Consider the following 24,532-nt stretch of genomic DNA (forward strand, 5'->3'; position numbering starts at 1 on the left):
TATTAATGCTTGAGAAAAGTACAACACCCGAGGGGTCCTCTACTCTCAGTCTTTGCGTCTAGATGCTCTGAAGAGTGAGGCCCCTAAGGGTCCTTTTATATCTTACAAGGGATGCCAAAAGCAGAGCCGCAAAAGCAGTAAAACTCAAAAGCAATTGGTTCCTAAAGCAATGATCCCAAAAGAGATTGGCCAAAAAGCTGGTCCAAGAAGCAAGTAGCACAAATTACGGAAATCTGTACTACTGTCACGTCATCATCTAGCGCTTCTGCCACATCAACAGGCTGTCGTACAGACTGTCACGTCATTGCTGTGTATTCGGGCAATACCGCCATGTCATTAGTTTGTGACATAAGAGCAGGTCAAAAATTCCACCAAAGAATCTCTGATAGCCAACTTGAGATCTCTTAGGCCGTATACAACGACGCATCCCAACAGAAGAGACATTACCGTCCCAAGAAGACTTCGCACCAAAAATCTAAGAGAGAGAAACTCTAGCCATCCCTGGCAATTATCAACAGGTCTAGGACATTATTTAACCTACAAGCAATAGTAGTATATGGTGCAAAGTTGAAGGCAAGGCGGGAACCGCCCAACGCACCCACCAGTCCTCACCCACCAAACCAATTCCAAATCTAAATCACCCACCAGACAAGAGAAAAAAGAAAAGACAACAAGGAGTAAAAAGACAGAACGGGCAAACATACACACACACACACACACCCCTCAACCACAAGCAATCATGTACAAGTTAGATGTAAGGTGCAGCGGATGTGAATGTTGAACTTTGCTCAAGATGAGTGCTCCGAACTGAGCTCAAGGGTTCCTTTTAATTATGGAAGGGAGAGCCTTCCGTTCCTTTCGTGAGAGAGTGCAAATGATCACAAACAAAGTGGTAAACACTGTGAATGAAGGTGTTGAGACTCAGAGATAGAGAGAGAAGAATACGACGCCAGAATGTTGTCAAACCCTCCTCCGAAGGCCCCACTCTCTATGGCGAGAGCGGTCTACTATTGATTGCACAAATTTCTACAATGGTCTGAATGCAATGGTCTTGCCGACGATGTCGACGACGATGAGGACGGCGACGAGACGGGCTGAAATCTGAAAACGCCAAGGGTTCAAATCTGCAAATCTTGTATCTGCTGAATTCTGACTCTATGTTGGCGATGACGACGATGTGACGACGACACACTGAAAACGCAGATGCTGAAATCTGCAAATAGCGGGCTGAATCTGCAAACATTGGCGGATCTAACCATGCCGTGAGGATCTGCTGCGGGAAGGTGAGATTTGCGAGGTTTGGGGGAGTGCGGTGCGGTTGCTAACTGCTGAAAACTGAAAACGCCGAAGCTATTGGTTGTTCTGTCGCAGAGAATCTGCAAAACGCTAGGCTATCTAGCTGATCCAAAAACACTAGGGCTGAATTTGTATCTTCTGCTAAAACGCTAAGGGATCTGCAATGTTCTGCTGTCGCCAGGCTGATTTGCAAATGCAAAATGCTGGGGCTGATCTGCAATGCTGAAAAACACTGGTTCTTGGTGGCTTGAAAACGCTAGGTTCTCTTGCCGTCTTGCTGAGAAGATGCATTTTAGGTTGTGGTCTGCTGCCTCTTCTGCCAGAATACACTAGCGCTAGGTTTCTTTATATATTGGCTTGGGTAAATTGCCCTACCCAGATTCCCAACAAAAGTCACTTAATAATAATAAGTGAAAAATGGCTAAAATAGGGAAAATAGGTCTGTGCAGTGTAAAAATGCTCATGATGGCTACTGATTGTAATATGATGATCATGCTGTGTGCAACTAGAGGACATGCATCTGCTCTAAGTGCCTGGACATGCACGGTCTGCGAACAGACTCACAAAAGTGCCAGAACACTTCCTAAGCTAGGCTAACTGAACTGAATCCTAGTCATGAAGTAGCTTTTCCACGTACACATAGGGTTAGATGTGCACGTGACATCCCCTCCTTTTCAAAGTGAGGTACTAGTACCGAACTGTCTGGCGTCGAGGGAGATTGCCAACAGCGTCTGGAATCCTGTGAAGGACTCTTCGTCGGCCCACTCTGATGTGTGGGTCATGCGATACTTGAACTTCATAAAGGTCTGCAACGCTTGCTTCTTTGGGCCGCGCCGAAAGCGACAAAGTCATCTGTAGCTCCTTCAATGCTCCAACTTCGTCTATAGTCATATGTCTACCTTCTTCAAGAATCTCCGAGGATGAAAATTCCTGAAACCACTTCCAACACAAAAACATGAACATACCCATTCCATGTAAAGTGACTGGAAAAATTCTAGTCTTCTTTAAAGACTGTGCGTGCAATGTAGATGAACATATAGACGGAGTGCCAAACCGTTCATCAAACACACGCAAATAATGGAATCGAAACTTGTCTTTCTGATCTAAATCTATCAACTGTGGCAAATCACAATGGAAATGACGATGTTTGATGCTCAATCCTTCTTGTGCTCTTTCGGATACTGTGTCATGCCAAGGAAGAGACATGGAATGTAAATTCCTTGAACCCAAACATTTCATCTTTTCATGAGTAATGCGTGAGTGAATCGTGTTCATCGTGTCGTGTTCATCGTGCAATATGTTATGCCTATGAAAAGGGATCACATAAGGATGGTGATTAAAATACAGGAAAGCATCACGAATGAAACACTCGAACAATGCGTGCTGACTAATCATTCGAACACAGAATACTTCCTGTGGGGGTTCTTGGAAACTCGACTCGAAAGCCAAGATCGGTTCTTCGTGATCTATCGAATCTGCAATGAGGTTAGCTTCACTAGAAAAAGCATCAACTAAACCATCATCCTTGTGAGCAATCACATCATTATCCTGCAAATCATCATCATTGTGAATAATCACATCTTTATCATGCAAATCATGTGTGTCGTGCGTTGGAGAAGACAAGACTGAGAGAGTCTCCTTCTCCTGATTCTTTTCAATCTTCGCCTGCACATTAGAAATGAGGGATGAAGAATGAACAACTTGCTCCCCACGAATGACAATGGGAGAGTCACTTTTGGCATTGAAAGTGAAAGTATTTTCCGCCCAATCAATGAGAGGGTTATGCTCACGAAACCATCGAATGCCTAAAAGCATATCACATCCTGAGAGAGGAGACACTACAAATCTTCTGCAAAAGGACGCTTGTTGAACAGTGAACAAAATATCAAGGCACTCTTGCGTGATCAGAGAATCCATACCGGGAGCGAAGCCCGACACCTCGAAAGGAGATATCTTGGTAACCTCCAAGCGGGCTCTTTCGACAAGAGAGTCACTAATCACATCATGCATACTGCCTGGGTCAAACAATACGACAAAACGCTGACCCTTCACATGACCATAACACTTAATGAGAGACTCATCAATGGGAGGATCATGAGAAACTTGGGTCACACTCGTGTTCTCATTTATTGCATTGACAGAGGAAGTCTGTTCTGTGGGTTCTTTAGATTCATTAGAGTCAAGCTTAGGACATGTTCTTTTTATGTGACCCTTGATGTGACAATGATAGCATTGACCTTCCTTAGAATAAATGCTTTGTTCTTCCGACCTGATGTATCCTCCTAAAATTCCTTTTTCTGCCTTTTCATATGGAGTGAGCTTAGGTTTAGCAATTGTGTTAGCTTTAGCCTTAGGTTCTTGTGGAGAGTTCTTTTCTGAGAGACTAGAGGAAGATTGGTTAGAAGAGTTACCATTCTTACCGTTCTGAGGGTTCTGAGAAGTCTGAGAGATACTTTGAAAAGTCTTCTTCTCCTTTGGCTTTCCCTTATTGTGCTTCATCTCCTGTGCGAGAGCAATCGCTACCGCCTTATTGAGATCTACGGGGTCGAGGACTTCGACATCAAACCTGATATAGTCGTCCAGCCCGAAAATGAAAGCCTCTTTGCGCTTCGCATCCGATTTGTGTAATTTGGTGCCAAGTTGCAAAACACGATTAGAAAAAGACATGACTGGAGTACCATTCTGCTTAAGATTGCGCCAATCTTCCTTCAATCGTGCTAGGTACTGAGGTGGCAAGAACCGCGTCTTGAGCTTGTCTTGGAAGTCGGCCCAACTGAAAGACAAGGACACGCCTACCTCGGCTTCCTCTAGGTGCGCGGCGAATTGCTCCTCTTGCTATGCTTGATACCAATTGATGGCATCACTGACAAGATACATGGCTGCTGTCAAAACTTTGCTATTCCCCGTCTTCTTAGTTGTCGCAAAATAAGCATTAAATTGATGCAACCAAGAATGAATAACACTAGCATCCATCTTACCGTCATACTTACTTAACGTCAACTTCTCGGTGACGGGGTTGTTGGGAGATTGAATCTCGGTTTGCGCCACTTGATGAACCGCCAACATCTGTTGCCGGCTCGGGTTTCGAGGTAAGGACCTGTAGGACCAACTCTTTCATGCGTTGGTCTCTTTGCACCTCACGCTCTAACTCCAAGGCCGCTTGTCTTTCTTCGGCCGCCACCTTTCTTTCGTTGAGCACCAAGTGCGCTTGCTCACGCTCATGCTCGACCGCCGCCTTTCTTTCTTTAGCCGCCAAGCGCACTTGCTCACGCTCACGCTCAATAGCTGCTGTCTTTCTTCGGCCGCCGCCTTTCTTTCTTTGGCCGCCAAGCGCGCTTGCTCACGCTTACGCTCCAAGTTGGCCTTTTTTTCTGCTTTTCTTTCTTTTCATTCCTCGGCCGCCAAGCGTGCTTGTTCACGCTCGCGATCCAAGGATGCCCGTCTTTCTTGGCGCTCACGATCCAAGGATGCCTGTCTCTCTTGGCGCTCACGCTCCAAGGTAACGTGTTGCGCTTCGTGCTGTAACATCATGTCCATCATCATCTTGACCAAAGACTCCATAGGATTTGGTGTAATCCTTGGCGTAGATGGGGAAGGGGGAGGGTCAGAAAAACCTCCTGGTGGGGAAAATTCTTCTTCGCCACTTCCATGCTCATCACCTCCATGCGAAGTATCCATTCCGCTTCGGGTAATGACCATACACTGAAGTCTTGGGTTCTTAAGTTCACGAGGGTCTTGTGGTTCTTGGGTTCTTGAGGGTCTCGAGTTCTTGAGGTTCTTGAGGTTCTTCTTTAGCTTGCAATCTATGTTAGAGAAGGATCTTCTCTCACCCAAGCTCTTCTCTTTCCCGTAGGTGCACCCCTTGGCGGCCTTGCGCTCACACCAAGGTTGCTTTTTCCCACCTCACGTCGATTGGCCGGCCGCTAAGTGCACGGTCCGCTCTCAATGAGTGAAAAGAGAAACAAGGGGAGGCTGGACAAGCCCTTCTTTCTCGGGTTTCCTGTCACTCTTTCAAAACACGATTAGGAATCGACACGCCCAAGAGGTCTTGGGTTACGTGTGACCGCAACAAGCAAAAAAAATTATGTGGTTCTTTCGTCGAGTGACACAGAACACTGCCAAAGCTCTGATACCAATGTAAGGTGCAGCGGATGTGAATGTTGAACTTTGCTCAAGATGAGTGCTCCAAACTGTGCTCAAGGGTTCCTTTGAATTACGGAAGGGAGAGCCTTCCGTTCCTTTAGTGAGAGAGTGCAAATGATCAAAAACAAAGTGGTAAACACTGTGAATGAAGGTGCTGAGATTGAGAGATAGAGAGAGAAGAATACGATGTAATGCTTCTCACCCACAATCCAAGGCTGCAGCACCAGAATGTTGTCAAACCCTCCTCCGAAGGCCCCACTCTCTATGGCGAGAGCGGTCTAAATGGTCTGAATGCAATGGTCTTGCCGACGATGTCGACGAGACGGGTCGAAATCTGAAAACGCTAAGGGCTGAAATCTGCAAATCTTGTATCTGCTGAATTCTGACTCTATGTCGGTGACGACGGCGATGACGACGATGTGACGACGACATGCTGAAAACGCAGATGCTAAAATCTGCGAATAGCGTGCTGAATCTGCAAACACTGGCGGATCTAACCGTGCAGTGAGGACCTGTTGCGGAAGGGTGAGATCTGCGAGGTTTGGGGGACTGCGGTGCGGTTGCTAACTGTTGAAAACTGAAAACGCTGAAGCTACTGCTGGTTTTGTCGCGGTGAGTCTGCAAAACGATAGGCTGTCCTGCTGATCCAAAAATGCTAGGGCTGAATTTGTATCTTCTGCAAAAATGCTAAGGGATCTGCAATGTTCTGCTGTCGCCAGGCTGATTTTCAAATGCAAAACGCTGGGGCTGATCTGTAATGCTGAAAGCTCTGGTTCTTGGTGGCTTGAAAACGCTAGGTCCTCTTGCCGTCTTACTGAGAAGGTGCACTTCAGGTTGTGGTCTGTTGCCTCTTCTGCCAGAATACACCAGCGCTAGGTTTCTTTATATACTGGCTTGGGTAAGTTGCCCTACCCAGTTTCCCAACAAAAGTCACTTAATAATAATAAGTGAAAAATGGCTAAAATAGGAAAAATAGGTACTACTGTAATCTGATGATCATGCTGTGTGCAACCAGAGGATATGTATCTACTCTAAGTGCCTGGACATGCACGGTCTGCGAACACTCACAAAGAACACTTCCTAAGCTAAGCTAATTGAACTGAACCCTAGTCATGAAGTAGCTTGTCCACGTACACATAGGGTTAGATGTGCACGTGACATTTGAACACACTTGCAGATCCTCAAGCACAAGCATCACACACAAAGGAAATAAGATGCATCCAAGCAAGCAAGCTAAACATACAGAAACCATGAGAAACAAAGAAAAATACTTGCGTAGAACAACAAGCAAAATGAAAGGAAAGAAACCGTCGCAAGCAACACAGGTGACATAAGAGGGGGACAAATATCTGGTGAAGGCCGCCAAGTAGAGCACCTGCGGTTCTATAAACCTTAAGCGACCACTGTAGTTAAAAGTACGGTGGTTGCTTAAGGTGGGGAGCCGTTCGTTACGATGGAAAATCAATCCACTGCATCCACGGCCCGCCACGTGGGTTGCTCCCCCTTGGACCTCTCTCTCTCTCTCTCTCTCTCTCTCTCTCTCTCTCTCTCTCTCTATCCTTGTCCTCTATAGTGTTTCTTGTAGGAGGATGTCCTTGGCTGCCCATTGATAAGAGGCTGAGTTTCATTGCAGTAGATCGGAGATCCGGTGGCTACCCATGTTCAAGAGAGAGTTGCCCGCAATTGTAGACTTGATCATTATCCAATTCACCTTTTCCGTGCACCTTTGACATCCTATTCCAATTTGGTGGGCGTTCTTGAACTGCGGATGGGCATATGTCGTTCTAATTTCCATTTCAGACAGGGTCCTGTTCCATTACTCAAAGGCCCATTTATTGCGTTGGGTACCAGAACATTCTAGTTCCCCTGTGATTTGACTGTCTTGCTGCTCAGTGCTGCTACGCTTTCGCCCACCAGTTGTGTAGCAGCCAGGCGTGCCCCCCCAGTTTTATGCTTCAGACGCTTCATGTTGGTTAACTCTATTACACAAGCAGGCAGTCATGCATGCTCAAAAAAGTAATGGTTTTGAGGCACATCATACTTTCTCTCAGCAGGAGGCTTGTTTGGTCAGAGACTTCATCATTATTATTCCTTCCACTAGTAGTAGATGATTGGGGAGTCCCCCTTAACGCTTACTGTCTCGGATGTCATCCTTTTCTGGTAATCATTAGGGATATCTTCAAATGGATGCTGGATTTGGTTAATTGCAGGGTTTTCTGCTTCCCGAGACAGTTTGAGGCCTACATTACAGGTCTTCTTGGATTATGCAGTGAGTTGGTAAGGCTTAATGCCTAAGTGCTGGAAGCCAGACTATTGGTGGGGCACTACATTGCGCTGGGTACGAGAATATTCTGATTCCCCTGTGATACGACTGTCTTGCTGCCTCTTCTGCTATGCTTGTTGTGTAGCGACCTCCCCAAACCCCCCCCACAAAAACCCCTCCCACCACCACACACGACCCACCTCTACCATGCATGGTAGAAGAGTTGGAAGCCAGACTGTTGGGCCTTCGTATCGGAAAGGGTACTATAACTTGCTAATTCTTCTGTTATGTGACTGTCTTACTGCTTGCTGCTGCTACACTCTCACCCTCCAGTTGTGTAGGCAACCCACCTCCTTGTTGCTGCTCAGCGCTCCCCTTTCTCATTCTGCTGTGTTATGCTGTTTGCATGGTTTTGTCTCTTCCGTGATGTCATGTCTAGTGAAGCTTCATGGTGGTGAGCCAATAATATTGTCATTTTGGATTTTACAAATATAGAGACTAGAAACCATGCCTTTCTCTTGGTTGAGAATAGGACTGTGTTTAAATATTTTAAAGTAATCTTTAATGGGGGGAATCAGATTCATTCATACATAGGATAAAACACTTGTATGTAAAGCACTTAACATTCAAAATACTTAAGTATGGTGAAGATTTCCTACCATGACATTTTTTTGTCATTGCAGCTTCCAGGTATTGTGTTCGCTCGTGGGGGAGCAGTAGGAATTTTTATCCTCCTTGAATGCAATGGGGAAACTTACGCTGTACTCACAGAACAGGTTTTAGCTCTTTCATACTCATCTCTTTACACTCAGAAAAGCAGATGCAATAAAGATTCTCTTGTGATATAGGCTCGTGTTCCAGTTGGTCGTGTGCTTCTTGAACTGCCCGCAGGGATGTTGGATGATGATGCTGGGGATTTTGTTGGAACTGCTGCGCGTGAGGTAACTGCTGATACATAAATTTGTGCTCAAAGATTTTGCATTGATTTCAGTAGATTGTTGTACAAACTTCAGTCACTTCGAGATTTTGCTATCTTGGTCAGACCTACTATGTGTTTTTTCACAATGGTAGCAGTAGTTAAGAGACTGTGATTATGTGGTTATTCTTACTGAACTATTTTGATGACCTTTTAAGTGTAGATCTTGTAATCCTCAAATGACATAGTGGGTCGATACACATAGCTCTGCTCCCACCATTTTAGATGGCCCTACCTCACCATCTATCTGCCTCTTACGAATGGGCCAATCGGACAGGATTTCTTCTCACACTTGCTGCAAAATTTGTTGGTGTAGCAATCCTTTGCTACATGTCCCGTTCTCCCACAACCGTAGCATTTCCTCACATTGGATGACAATGCAAAATCTAAGGATGGTGATGATAGTTCTCCTCATAAGCTCTTGTTGATGTCGATGAGCCCTTCTCCTTGGCTTGAAGTGAGTTAGTAACATTTTGAAGTGTTGGGGCTGCTCTTTCTCCTCAAGAATAGTGACTAAGTGATCATATGAGGGACTAAAAATGACGGCCACTTTGTCATCTTTGGGGACTTCACAATTGATGTAGGCAAGTTGAGTGATAATGCTCTTAAGCCTCTTAATTATGTCCTCCCTTACACCCATGGTAAGGTTGTAAAGTTACCGTTTAAGGCTAACTTTGCTCCTTTTAGCTTTAGTCCCAAATATTGTCTCAAGGACAACCCAAGCTTCTCATGCACTTTTGCACTCATCAATGAAACGAACATAGTTGTCGTGAAGTGAGGTGATAATGATGCCTAGTGCGCGTTCATCCTTTTCTATGTTTATTGCGACCTAGTTTGTGTGCCTTCTTGATTGGTTGGTGGTGGTTTGACTACTGCCCAGGTCTTCTTCATTAAGTACCTCTTGAGCTTGGTTTGCGAGGTATGAATTGGCAATTCCCTTATCCTCAAGTGTGCTTTCAGGATGGTCTTATCTTAGAGACTCTCCAAGACATAGTCTTCATCCTCTTACAAGCGCATAATCACCTCTCTAGAAGAAGATGAAAAAGATATGTGCAATGTAATGTGTTGTGCGGGGATGCAAAAAATTTAGTTTATGTGAGTGAACGCGAGGATCTCCTGGCTACACAGACCGCCTATGGACGCGCGTCGGACGAACCCCCCGACCATAGCTACCATCTGGTAGCTCCCCAATTGGGGCCAGCGTCCAAGGACGTAGGCATGAACTTGTAAGACCGGGCATCCCATACCACCCGGCCTCACCTCCTCGAGGTGACCGCGCACTCCTAGCCTCACGGACTAACCACTGGCACTCTGTCAGTGGGGGTCGATAACTACAAATGAGGCCTTGGCCTCCTTTTATAAAAGTGACTAGCCACACTGGTCAGGTTCACACTACTTCCGCTCAAACACTGGACATTCATTCTGACGGTGTCATAGACTAGATCTCCTCTCCAGTATGCGGGACATAACATACTTCCCCCGTTAAGAACCATTGATGTCCTCATCAATGAAGTGGGGATACTGAGCTTTTAATTGATTCACAAGTCGCAAACTTTTGAGATTGACCCTTCCATTTAATTAAATACTCATCATAAGCACTTCGGCGTGAATGACAGGTATGGTGATCTTAAACAGCCTTTGGTTCTCGAGGAATATACTCATTTTGGATTTCTTTCCATATATTTTCTTTGATAGGCACAATAGTGTCAGCTTCACCTAGTTTTTCTTTAAGGCGTCTGACATGAAACACCGGATGTATACTAACATCCGAAGAAAGTGCCAATTTATAGGTAACTCAGCCAATTTTCTTTATGATCAAGAACGGACCACAAAATCTAGCTAAAAGCTTATAATGCTTTCTAGTTCGCATGGTCTTGGAATCCTTGGGTATCTACAAACAGACCCATTGTCCCACATTCAGAGTCCTCGGAGATCTCCTTTGATTGGCATAAGTAGTAACTCGATTACGAGTTGTCCTTATACTATCTTTAGTCAATTTAGCATTTCTTACATATCATTCAAGAAATTTTGAGGTTGGCGATCTTTGACTTTCTCTAAGCCAATAGCAATAGGGGATTTAGGCTCAAATCCATACATCAACATGAATGGGCTAAATCCAGTAGCAAAATGCTTGCTACTATTGTAGGAAAACTCTAATTGTGGAAGGTACCTTTCCCAATCAGATTGTCTGTGAGAGACATAAGCTCTCAACTTGTCCTCCAACGTTTGATTCATCCTTTTAGTTTGTCCGTCGGACTCGGGATGATCAAAGGACAACATACTCAACTTCGTCCGAAGGTAAGCAAACACATCTCGCCAAAATCGCCGAGTGAACTTGGTATTTGGATCACTGACGATATCCTTTGGCAAACCATATAGCTTATAAAGATTGACAAATAAAACCGGCAACTCATGGCTTTTTACTGTCGACTTCGTTGGTATAAACTTTGCCATTTTTGTGAGTGATGAACCACAACCCAAATGGCATTGTTGCCACGACTAGTATTTGGCAAACCAACAATAAAATCCATATAAATACTCTCCCACTTGGCATCAAGGATTTTCAATGGATGTAGCAAGCCAACTTTCCTAAGGCGCTCTGCCTTGTTGACCTGACAATGAGTGCATCTCTTCACATAGCTCTCTATGTAAGAGCGCATTCTTGGTCAATAGAAATATCGTTCAGCCAATGCTAATGTCCTTTGGATGCGTGGGTGCCCAGCACTAGGAACATCATAGCATTTGAACAAAATCCTTTGTCGAACCTCATTGATTTTTTGGCACGCAAAGTTTTCCATTTCTAAACAATAGTCCCACCTTTAATAGAATATTATCTCTATCTCATCTCTCCAACACAACTCACTTGGGTCTCTAGATCCTGTATGCGAGTCACGCCCTACTTTGACTTGTTCCGTATCTTGCCAAAATGGCTATCAGAACAACATAGCCCTCGGGGAGAGAGAGAAATGAAATGAAATGTTACATTAACGTCTTCAGAAGGCCAGAATGACCTATGAGACCAGAAAGTTACAATGTGGTGGATCTGATATAAAGTCAGAGTAACAAAAATGACAGAATAAAATGCTATGGAATCCGAAACAGCTAGGTGTGATCTAATCAACTAGGTGGGATAGCTAAATCATAGATCACAAAAGATCCAGCATCGGTCGCTGGCGGATCTCATCAATCTTCTCCATGATCAATGGCCTGACCGGGCGTCGTGCATGTCGGGCCAGAGTGATATGAATCCTCTGATGTTGCCTCTGTCGATGCTGTGTAGTCCTCCGTAGTCGTGGGCATCTGGATCTCCCTAACTCGGTCGCTCGGTCGATCAGTGTGCCTCTGGTGTGAGGCAGCGAGCTCTCCTGTGGTAGTAGCTCCTCGAGGTGTCCAGTGTCTACTCTAAAGAAGCCCGTCTATGAGACTGGCTAGCCTCTCCCCTCATTAGGCTCTCTCTGTGTTTGCGCAGCTCGAGCAAGAACAGACCCAAGCATCTCTGATCCTCGTACCACATGACTCTGGAGAGTGGTCCGAAGCCCTCTCTGAACAAGCAATGGAAGCGGCCGCATATCTCGTAGTAGATGGGGCAGTGGCATGTGTAGTGCAACTCTGTCTCAGGCTCCAGGTCACACAGGAGGCATGTCCTGGCCTCTGCCGGTACTGTGCTGTATCTCCCAGTCTCGATCCGCAGCAGGTGTGAAGATGTGGGTATCTGGCCAATAGCACATCGTATCCCATGAGACAAGTGGGTGTCCATGTATCTGGGTCTCGTCACAAAACCATCCTCCGTGAGCTGGAGAAGATGCTCTTTGTAGAAAGCCATCTTCGTGCCCAGATCCTGTGTTGGCTGTATCCATGTCCTCCTGGTGTCTAGTTGAGTCTGGTCCTGACGGATGAGCCTGGTGATCTCGGACTGTGTGAGAGTCAGAGAGGGTGCATCCAGTGAGTATTGGAAGGGGGTCAGTTTGTCTATGCTGAACCCATGCGCCTGAAACCATGAAACCATGATGTCATCTCCCCATACCAGCATGCTGTATCTCCATGCATGGCTAACTGCCGAGAGGACTCAAGTGCAAGGCGGGCATATCTGTTTCTGGGAAGTTTCCACATGCGGTGTATGAAGGAGACCGATCTGGTGAGCGCCTCAACCACTAGTGGGGGGGCAGCTAGCTCTGCTCGGATAATGGCACGTGGTACTGAGGCCTTGACTCTAATGAGCCGTGAGATCATAGAGACTAGTGGCTTCTCCATGTCCCCCCATCCATCAGTGCGACCTGTCCTCCCATGATGGTCCAATGAAGGTCCCCAAATCTCGGCTCCATAGAGCAATGCAGAAGCCACCAGGGTGTCAAAGAGCCAGAGCTTTGTTCGAGGCTCCTGAAACTGAACATGTGAACACATCCTCTCCAATCTACCCAATGCTGCATGGGCTCTGGTCAATCTAGTCTCTGCTGCTCTTCTCAATGAAAATGCTGGTCCACTAAAAACCATTCCAAGGTAGGTGTAAGCATCTGTATACTCCATTGTCTCCTGGCCGTATGTGAATGCGGGCGCTGACCTCCTGATCCACTGTGGGGTGGTATTAAATACCATGACCTTGGTTTTACCAAGGTTGACCGACAAACCACTTTCATGGGCAAACCTATGCAAAGCATCCAAGTGACATCCCCTCCGGAGAGTCGGAGATCAACACAATATCATCAGCATATAACAATAGTGGAATCCATGTTCCTGCCAGTTGTGCACCTCTATCACCATCTCTCTCAATGTAGTCAGAAACCTCATCCACATACATACCAAACAGAGTAGGAGAGAGCAGGCAACCTTGGTTCACCCCAATAGTGGAATGAACCACTGTAGATAGGCCCTCTAAGGTGCGTACGTGCCCCACTACTGACCTGTATAGTGCCATGACCCCCCAAATGAGCTCTGTGGGTACGCCCATCTCCTGTAATCTGCGCATCACTCTAGCTCTGGGTACTGTGTCAAATGCTTTGTGGAAGTCCACAAAGCTGCAATAGATCCGTCTCCCATGTGATCTGCCCTCCTCAATGATGGCTCTGAGTGTCAAGATATGGTCAATAGTAGAAAAACCTCTCTTGAATCCTGCCTGCCCGGCTGCACGTATCCCCTCCCTCTTTGCCCATCTACTCAGCTGCTGCTCAAGAATGGATGCATACAACCGGGCCAATGTGTGTCCGATCATGATAGTGTGATAATTCCCAGGCTCCATAGGGTCTCTTGACTTGAAGATAGGTACAATAGTAGATAGGCTCCAAGTATCAGGCAAGCCCTCACACATGGCACGGTTAAACATAACTGCTAGGAGCTCTGCTAGTAGATCTCTGGCATGCATGAAGTGCTCAACCACTAAGCCATCATGATCATATGCTCTCCCAGTCCTCATCCTGTCAATGGCCTTCCTCACCATCTCAGCAGTGAAAAAAGCACATGTGTGGGGGCATGGATCGGGGGAGTCCGGAAGGGGCGGCTATCGAGGAACTGTGTACAGAGATGACGTGTACTGGCCCCAGGCCTCTGTAGAGGTAATGGCAGGGGGGGGGGGAGTGCTCATGAAAGAGCCGCCATGCCTCATGTGAGTCCTGACTCAAGAATAGCTGGTATAGATCCTGCTGTAGGTGAGCCAAAAATGCCCTCTTTTTCCACCGCACTAGGCGTCAGAAGTCAATCTGTGACTGCTAGTGAGTGATGGCCCCCAAAAGCACCTCCCTCTGAAGTCTAGCTCTGGTCTCGCGGCATTTCTGATCATACCAGCTGTTCTGGGGCATCCTCCCAGAACGGCATCTTTGCTCAGGCTGCGTGTGTGGGTATGCCTCTGCTGCTGCATCATGTAATGTCTGTGTTAGTATAGTAGTAAGCTCCTTTAAAGCAGAGTTACCGGGGAACGCCCCCTAGCCCCCGTTCCGGCGTTCCGGGGGGCAGATCCCTTCCCGAACGTTCCGAAAAGTCCCGGAACGTCTGACGTTCCGGGTGGCCAGTGCAAACCGGAACGGCCGTTCCGGAACGCCCCCGGAACGTTCCAGAACGCCCCCGGAACGTTCCGGAATGCCCCTGGAACGGCCAACGGCTACAAACAAATTTGGCAAAAATTAAAAAAATTGAAGTAAATGTTTGGGCTTCTTTTTGAAGGGTGCAAGGCCTCAAGGACTCATAAAATGCACCCCCCTCCCCCTTTCTCTCCACAAGCTAATCCTCAAGGCTCAAGCTCTCTCCCTCTCACACTCTCAAGATCTCTCCCTCTCAAGACTCACTCTCTCAAGGCTCAAGGCTTCAAGCCTTCAAATCTCTCCCTCTCCCTCCCACTCTCTCAAATCTCTCCCTCTCTCTCTCTCTCTCTCTCTCTCTCATCATCTAGTCATAGCAAGGTTGAAAATGGTCTTCAAAACGAGTTTTTTGTGAGTATTAGAGTCAAAGCACTCTAATACTCGTATTTAAACACAAGGAGCTAAAAAATGCACTATTTGGGTGTTTTTTATACCTCCCGTTCCGGACCCCTAGCCGTTCCCCCGTTCCGCGGGGATCTCATCGCCGTTCCCGTTCCGCGTTCCGGGTAACTATGCTTTAAAGGTCGCCCTGGCTCTTCTGTACACAAGCGTCTGTAGATCTCATCGGTATACAGAGTCCGTCTCCTGCGTGAAGGTGTAGCGAGTAGGAGTTGTTGCCTGTGGCCTGTGTGCTACACTAAACTCGAAAGAGATGGTCATCGACACAAGAGCATGGTCCACTGCCACACCAACAGGTCTAGGTCCAACCGTGAGGTCCTGGATACTAGGGATGAGACTTGGCTGTGCCATGACATAATCCACTGTGTCTGTGTGGAAAGCATGTAAAACCCCCCGCATTGGGAAATCTCTGTAGGCCATTCAAGATGACTGATCCATGTGCAGTCCCCATGTCTATCAATTGTCGTCCATACTCAGTATGCTCCCCATCCTGTGATAGTCTGGATAGGCCCGTCTCTGTAACATCCAGCTCTCTCAGCATCTCCTCTGAAGTATCATAAAAAACTGTCTGATGATGGGCAGTCCTAGGATTGAAATCCCCTAGAATGATGATGCCACCATCTCTAGAGAACTCCAGGATGTCATCATCCAAAATAGAAAAGGTGGACTGTCCTCTGGGTGGTGCATACACTGGCGTACTTGGGGGGAAGTAGCAAATAGCAATGTAAAGATATCTGCCTGTCTCTGCTCTCAATCTCACCCACATATACCTAGCTTGCTCATCCCTGCGAGCTATATGTATCAATGGTTGCAACTCCTCCTTGAATAACACTACCACTCCACCTGAGCCCCGCCCTCTGTGCTCTGATCGTGTCTCCTGTCTACATGCAGTCTCCCATCTATATCCACTAATGTGAGGCATAGACTGCCCAGGGGCCTGATGTGTCTCAGAGTAGAAGATGATATCTCTCCCACTAAAACTTTCCTCAAAAGCACCCACATCAAGACACATAGATCCATTACAATTCCAGGTAGCAACTTTGAGTGTGGTCCCATAGGTCTCACATCGTCATGTGGAGCGTGGCTCCAATATAACCACTCTTCCATCTCGGTAAAAAGCAATCTTACCTTTTTCCCTTGCCGCTCTAATCTCTGGCATTACCTCCTACATATGAATTATCTGTGAGAGGGTAAGGTCATCCCCGAGGAAGATGCCTGTTTTCTTAAGAGTTGGTCTCTTCTTCAAAAAGTCCTTCTTCGCTTCCATGGAGGAAAGACGAAGGATGAGTGCCCTTTCTTTCGAGGTTTCCCCCTTGCTCCCATTTTTCTTGTTGCCCACTCTCCAAGCTCTTGAGTGCATCGGCTCTTGAACCCCCATCAGAGCCATGAGTTCTTTTACCTCTTCGTCCACATTATCTTAGTCTTTAAGACCGCAGATCCTCACATGTAGAGAGCGCACACGCCTTCTTTGCTCCTCTTCGAGTGTAGGTTAATGATGGTGGGTGTGAACGTAGTTGTTTCCTTGCTTTTCCCTTTCTTGGCAACCTCAATCCACTTCTCGGCCTCATCTGCCTTCTGTTGAGTCTTTGCGATAACGTCCATCCAAGAGGTCGTCATTTCTTTGTGCTGCTCTTCCCATAGTAACAGGGGACGGAGGGGACGGACCCTAGGGACGGGGGATGCCCATTTCCGGGACGGGGGGGGGGACGGACGGGAAAAGAGCTACCAAGTGGGAACACAGGCAAAACGTCCCGGGGACGGCAGGGACGGGAGGGGACGATAGGGGATGGGAGGGGACTTTTTTTAAAATTTGAAAACCTGATCATTTCTAGAGGCTAGTTTCTCTCCAATAGCCATATGTTTGAACTTCAAAGCACCCCAATGGCTATAAAAGCCACCCTTTGGGTCCTCATTTCTCGATGTTTTATTAGCACATTTGCGTCTATATGACTCATGTTCTTTGGTCTATTTAGTGTAAATTTGTGGTCAAAGTGATGCTCTATGTATGTGGCATGTGTATAGGTCAAAAAATGCCAAAAAAACTCTTTTTTTTTTTTTTTGCCGTCCTGACCCCCGTCCCCGTTTCCTGACTTTTGCCGTCCCGTCCCCGTTCCCGTCCCCGACCCGCCGTCCCATGTAACTATGGCTCTTCCCCCTCTTTGATGGCTCGCACTTGCTCTTTGATCGTGTTTAGCTCTTCTATTACTGAGGTTGCAATTCTCCCTCTTCAAGTGTATTTCGTGATTGTGCCTCTGTGAGCTCCCTCTTGAGTGACACAATCTCTTCGTCTTGGGCCGTCACACGATCTCCCAGTGTAGCTATCTTGCTTTCTTGGGCCAACAGGTGTTCGTCGAGCATTTTTATTGTGCCCAATAAGCTGCGGTTGATCTTGTTGATTGTTTTGGTCATTTCTTCTTTGCACTTTTGAATTGCATCCTCTAAAGGGTCAAGCTTATCGTTCTGTTTCCTCATGCTTGGTCGTCGCAAAAAACCGCAAAAAACGCTCTGGCTCAGCAATAACCAGGCAACAAGTGAGCATCCACAACCCGATGCGGATATATTCACAACCTCAGCCCACTGCAGGCATTAGCAATAGAGCAAAATAAGATGAAGGGCATTGTGTTCGTTGTCCTGCACAACCCCACAGGGCGCAACGCATATACTCCTGCCCGAGACAAGAAACGCAGCCCCAGTGGGGTCTGCTCCTGATTCTGCACCTGAATGGAAACAAAATACACGCGGCCCCCAGTTGGGTCAGCACGTGGCTTCGATAAGCCACCTCTGTGGTACTGGCCCGCGACCTGCGCACGCGAACACCCTGTAAAGCAGAGGACGCAACCCTGTTGGCTGCTATCCGAAAACCTGCACTTGCTCCCTCTGCATCTCCACAGCCCTACGCGTCTGCTGCTCTTCGTGCTCGGCAACCCCTACATGATCTGCTGCGCTGCGCGAGGGGTCTGCTCCACCCTTACGTCCTGCAGCCCTCTGGTGCGCCCCTTCTGTTACCTGCCGGCCTGTGCACCGCCCCAAAACACCTGTCTGCCCCTGGTTCAGTTCGCGCAGGCTGGAAAAACCTGGCCTGCTCGTGCCTGGTTATCTGCGCACAATAGCTACAGTGTGTTCGCTTTCTCACACACACACACACACACACACACACACACACACACACACACACACACACACACACACACACACACACACACACAGAGAGAGAGAGAGAGAGAGAGAGAGAGAGAGAGAGAGAGAGAGAGAGAGAGAGAGAGAGAGAGAGAGAGAGAGAGAGATAGATTTCGGCCATAGACAAAGCATTAACCTCAGGAATCTCGTTGAGTGCGTCAGAAACTCTATTGTTAGATCCTTTCCTGTATCGAATCTCAAAGTCAAACTCTTACATAAGTTCAACCCATCCGGCCTCCCGGCCTCTAAGATGCCTTTGATCACAGACAGTGTGCAAAGAGTGATGGTCTGTTCGCGCAATAAAGGTAGAGCCATACAAATAATGCCACCACTTCCTCAAAGCGTGAACCACAATGTAAAGCGCTTTTTCATACGTTGGATAACGCATTTCAGTGCAGAAAGTTTCTTACTTTCAAACACAATAGGGCGTCCATCCTGATACAATGCTGCACCAAGCGCATAATCACTAGCCTCCGTTTCGACTACAAATGGCTTCCTCGGATCCACAATATGCAGTATTGGTCTAATGGTCACCGAGTGCTTTAATGTCTTAACGCCCTCGTCGAGACAGTCATTCCATACAACAGGAGGATTATGATTACAGGGAGGCCCCAAAGTCTTCGGTCCTTTTACCCCTCCTTTCAAAAGTTGCATAAACAGGGCAACAACTTTGGAGTAATCCTTGAGTGAAAAAAAGCCTAGAAAGGACTTGACTTGACATATATTCTTCAGAATGGGCTAATTTCACACTTTATCTAGCTTATCAGGGTCAACTCAAATTTCATTGCAATTAATAATATGACCCAGATAAAGAAGCTCTTTCTTGAAAAATTCGCACTTAGAGGCTTTGGTAGAAAGCTTCTCAGCTCTTAGTACTTCGATCATAGCGCGTATATACACACGATATGATCGAAGTACTAAGATCGTTGTTGTGTTATGCACAAGATGTTAGGATAAACTTCGACTATAAATCAATATGTCATTGAGAAATACAACAACGAATTTACCGAGAAATGGTCTCAATAGCTTATTCATTTTCTGAAACGTAGCAGGAGCATTGGTCAAACGAAAAGGTACATAGGGACCGAAACCCGTTTGAGGAACGTCTTCAAGTTTGATTCGTATTTGATGATACCCTGATCGTAGGTCTATCTTCATAAAGTATAATGCTCCATTGAGTCGATGTATGAGATCATCCATACGCAGGAGCGGGTACTTATTCTTGATAGTGAGCTTATTCAATCCCTTGTAAACAACGCAAAACGCATAGTGTTATCTTTCTTTCGAGAAAGTAACACAGGCGCTCCCCATGGAGATTTACTTGGCAGAACGAACCCCTTGTCGAGATAATCCTTCAGTTGTCACTGAATCTTGTCCTCTTTGGTTTTACTGAAGCGGGATAGGGTTGCTTTGAAAAATACTTACTACCAACCGCAACTTCAATGGCATGATCTACTCCTCTCGAAGGCGGCAAGCCAAGAGGTAGATCATCAAGAAAAACTTTTTTGAAATCAGTTATGATTTCTTGGATAAGGGTGGACTCGTCAGAATCTCGAAGTTCAACAGAAGAGCATGAAACATTTTTATGAAATTCGGTGACAGAAGTACCAAGCACTAATGAATCAAAAACCATGCAAATGGTATACACTGATGAAAGTCAACATCAAAAGACTTTGTATCCTTTGGTATTTGTAAACCCATTATTTACAGAAATCTGATTACATAGCGAAACAGACACATGAGGCATATCCTATTTAACAAAAACAAGAGAGTGATGTACATAGTCTATATACAATGTATCTTGTTTATAAAAAAACCATGGAATTCCTAAGATAACATTTGCTTGTCTAGACACATGACGTGGAAATGTAGGTTTCTTTGTAATCGGCTAGCTCGAGGCCTAGGAATCGTCTGATTCCGTACTCATCCGTATCTTCACCTCGAGCCATCTTCACACGATACTCGTGGCTAGTGTCCCGCATCTGCAGGTGTAGTTTCTCTACCAATTTTGCATCCACAAAATTATGTGAGCTTTAGGAGTATGGTTACATCGTGACCATTGCTCTTTACGAGAAAATGGGGAAGATCATGCTTATAAAACACTTTGGTGCTAAATGTACAATTAGTGCATGAACTATGTGCTAAATGATGGATTTCAACTTAACTAACATCAGAGTTGCCTGAGATCTCATGAATATGAACCGAAGGGCGTATGTGGCTTATTGGTTTTCTTCTTAGGGCAATCTTTAATTTGGTGGCCCATATGGCCACAGCCAAGCAAGCCCCCTTCTTCATTGCATTGGCAATGATGGCATTTTTGGCTTTTTTCTTCTCTTGGGTACCATACAGGATATTGTCGAGAGGTCGTCTCAACGGAGATTTTGACTTTTGTTGGAATCGGGGCTGCTTCCTCGAAGTGCCCTTGCCGGATTGGTGATCAAAACTTCTTTTCATAATTCACTTCATTTGTTAAGTGGAACGTTCTGGCCTTTGCCACAGCATCGTCGACATCAATCGGGGCTTTATCTTTAATCAAGCTCCAATGATAATCTTCATATAGACCCAAGAGATACATGTGTACAACATGCATAGAGTCCACCTTACAGAAAGTGAGTGCCTCCTTGAAAGCCGTAGTATACTTGTCAAAGGACATAGTTTTCATCGACAGACTCTGTAGCTTAGCATAGGCTTTTAAAGGATCCATTTTTGCAAAATCTTTTTTGAATTTGGCGCAAAAAATCAGCCCACGTCATAGGCTTCTTTGTCATATCACGCCACCAGGTAAGTGCCTTACAAAGAGGAATCGTCTCGATCCTCCGTTCATCATGCTGTTCATGGAGATCAAAGTACGTAGTCCTGTGACACCAAATTCTTTATGAATGTCATGATAGTCCAAGTGCAGGGCACCCATGCATAAAGAAAACCTTTGCACTCTTACGACGATAGTTTTATTGACGAGGCTTACATGGGTATGTTCAAGATTATGTCTTGCATTGCCAAAAATACGAGGCCATAGGGAAGACCCGTGCTCCACCCTGGAGTAATTGTGTGCACGAAATGATGCAAATGCAATGGGAAATGCAAGAATCTAAACACACATGCATCTAATGATGAAGCCTTTGCTAATGAGTCCTCAACTAGAAGAGAAGTGGCTCAAGGGTTCAAGCACAAGAACTTGCTCAAGCAAGCTAATAGAGTACTAATAGAGCATATGCATACAAAGAGAGAGATTAACGATCTTATCAATTAGAGATGCTAACCTCATTATCGCTCTAATACCATATGTTACAATTAGGGAGGTGGATAAAATAGAGTTGCATTCACACTAATGACATGCTAATCACAACAGTAATCGCTCAATAGAAATTGACTAGAGTGTAGACACAAAATGAACTAGATTACTTGGTTGAAATGAGTATACATATAGCACTAGAGAGGTAGCATCGCTAACCTCATGCATAACAACTTGGAACAACCTATTCTAAGAGCCAAACTCGAAGTTGCATATTGAGGGGGATTTATTCATGCTTACATGAGTCCTACATGTGATATTATACTCTAGAAGTGCTCCACATGGGATAGCCTATGGCCAAGGCCTCTTTTGCCAATGCTACACATGCCATATGCCACTTAGGATCCCCAGGGACATGCTCCATGGGGACACTAGGACAAAGCCCACAAACCTTACACAACAAAGTCACTCAGGAGAGCTGATTTCAGCGACTCCTATCCTTAAAGGTCCCTTAAAAAATGTCATGGAGGATATGTGTTGTATGAGAGTGTTACTAGCAGAGTACATTTACCTTGGAAGATTGCAGATGGACATTCTCATCACTCTGATTTTTTTCCTAATGAACTAAGACATCACTATTCTACCATCAATCTATATGAATTGAGAACTGACGTGAATGAATTTCATTATGAAAGCATCTAGTAATAGAAGACTGGAAAGAGTTGAAAATAACCTTCAGGTAGGCAATCATCAAGCTCATCCATTCTCCCAAAATTACAGAGAGATTGAGCAAAGGAGGCGAAGGCGCGCTGCGTAAATAGATATCTATGTCTTTTGTGCATGTGCTATAGTTTCTGTGTGTCATAGTATTTAGTCACTACTAAAGATGCCGGAGGAGATTTTGTCTTTTGTGCCTGTGCAGCCTGATTTGAGTTTTTAACCTTAGTGTGAATGTCTGTTCAGGCAGAGATTGCATAGTACTTTCTTTGAGCTATATTAATTACCTGGCCTACAAAAATAGGTAGAAGAAGAGACGGGGATTCATATAAAGTCTGCTGATCTGGTAAATCTGACGAACTTTCTTGACAAGTCAACTGGACAACAAATGTTTCCTTCTCCGGTAGGATCAGAATTCAATTGATATCTTTGCTTCTAATTGATCACCTGCATATAATTCTGTTTCATACTTGAATTGATATGAACAGGGTGGATGTGATGAGGAAATCAGTTTAATGCTCTACAGAAGCCATGTAAAGCAAGAGGTAATTTCGAATGTACAGCCAATGCTTGGAGAACTTGTTGCACCTTTGGTTGCTTAGATACCTGAAATGTTCCATACCATAGGTAATTGATTCACTACAAGGTCAGGAAACAGGCCTCAGAGACCATGGAGAGTTCATAAAAGTACATGTAGTTCCTTACAAAACTTTGTGGCGATTGACAGCAGATGCAAAGGTGCTTGCAGCAATTACACTTTATGAAATGGCAAAGAGGGAAGGCTTGTTACCAGCACCGCCGAATGCACCTGATCTGTCTAATCTCTGAGAACTCTCACCGTCTTTCTCAATGTGCACTTCAGAGAAATTTTCAAGGATGTTTCACATCTAATCACAGAATGCCTGCAATTACTTCATGTAGATACACTCAATGCTATCTCTTAAGATAGCGTCAATGTGAGCTGCCAGCAATAGATTGAGCCTGTAGGTTTAAGCATATAGCGATGTGTTATGAAGCTCGAGCCAAGCATGCATGCACAACATTAACATGATGTCTTTCTTTGACTGCAAGAGGACACATTCAATTCAGTTTACCAAACTGAATCCTTCATAACGAAGGCAAATTTCCCTCTTGGAGTGATCATTATTTCTATTAAAAAGAAAACTACCATTTACTTGTGGTCAGGGCTGGGATCAACTGAAGAACTTCAATTTTTTTTTAAAAATTGTGTTACTTTACAATTGTGTTAAATTTGTGATCGTCGCAAAAAGTTGTATCAAGGCAAAATTCCTTACATACCCCTGAAATTTGGGGAAGTTCCCTCATATTTTACCAAAAAATCCTAAAATGCCCTTCAAGTTTTCCGTAATTCCCAAAATATCCCTACTTGTCCTCTCAAAACACACTTTTCTCTTTGCAACTCTTCATAGGAAGATTAGTTCTCCCTCGACTGAAGCTGACAGAACTAGGATTTTGGATGGTATTGTGGTCTCTCAAGTAGTAAACACAAATGTTGACACTTAAACTAATTTAGAGCGGGGTATTTTGAGAAATTTTGAAATTTGAAGGGCAAATTAACCGAATTTTAGGGGGTATCTTGGTAATCTTCCCTTGTATAAAATATTTACATGCCATATAGAAAATATGCTTCCACAAAGTGACAAAACTAATTAGCTATGGTATGAGCATGTTGTGCTGCATGTTTCAAGTCATCAAGCTTTATTAAATAACCTTTGCCTTGATATCTTTGATGCACTTTAAACATCACAAGATGCCAAATGTTTTGGCGGATAATAATTGGTATCATTCATAATTAATACATTAAATTAACATGATAATTAAAAATAACGTAAGCAATCGAAATACAAAATAACACAAAGTAGTTAGGTTGATTGATAGGATGATTATTTGTACAATGCTTCTCAATTTATAGATGGAATAATACATGCAAGCAGGTGGAGGTGGCAAATGCTAATGCATCCACATAGGTAGCTAGGTGTAATGTAATTGGTACCATTTCCTTAGCTCTTCTCGGGCATCAGTCAGTTCTGTAGCTTTCTCAAATTTTGGTAGACCACCACCCTTTGTAGATGTACTTGGTATATACAATGGGTGTAGGTCTACTCGTTTAGTATCTATGGCTGGTATTGTTACTTGTTGAGCAAGTAATAAAGATTTTGCCGTGGTGGCACAAATTACCAGCTCTTTACTCTGTAGCTCCTATTCATCTTGTTTATCTTGGGTGTCTAAATCGGCTTGAGCCT

General features: G+C 45.1%; 1 protein-coding gene across 7 annotated transcripts in view; it reads left to right on the plus strand.

The window, feature by feature from the left end:
* Nucleotides 1–23,452, plus strand: part of NUDX14 (nudix hydrolase homolog 14) — a 66,996-nt gene extending 43,544 nt beyond the window's left edge. The window contains exons 4-9 of one of the 7 annotated variants that reach the window (XM_086486381.1): nucleotides 8,386–8,478; nucleotides 8,551–8,643; nucleotides 22,573–22,671; nucleotides 22,757–22,813; nucleotides 22,896–22,914; nucleotides 22,996–23,452. In XM_086486381.1, coding sequence (XP_086342507.1) covers nucleotides 8,386–8,478; nucleotides 8,551–8,643; nucleotides 22,573–22,671; nucleotides 22,757–22,813; nucleotides 22,896–22,914; nucleotides 22,996–23,096 — 462 coding nt within the window. In that variant the 3' untranslated portion in view covers nucleotides 23,097–23,452. Of the gene's footprint in view, nucleotides 1–8,385; nucleotides 8,479–8,550; nucleotides 8,644–22,572; nucleotides 22,672–22,756 lie in introns of all 7 variants that reach the window. The other 6 variants (XM_086486382.1, XM_086486378.1, XM_086486379.1 and 3 more) reach the window with 6 other exon arrangements.
* The last annotated feature ends 1,080 nt before the right edge of the window (nucleotides 23,453–24,532 follow it).

Source organism: Adiantum capillus-veneris, chromosome 17 (assembly GCF_014529385.1).
Source record: "Adiantum capillus-veneris isolate H3 chromosome 17, ASM1452938v2, whole genome shotgun sequence".
In the NCBI taxonomy this organism is placed as follows: domain Eukaryota; kingdom Viridiplantae; phylum Streptophyta; class Polypodiopsida; order Polypodiales; family Pteridaceae; genus Adiantum; species Adiantum capillus-veneris.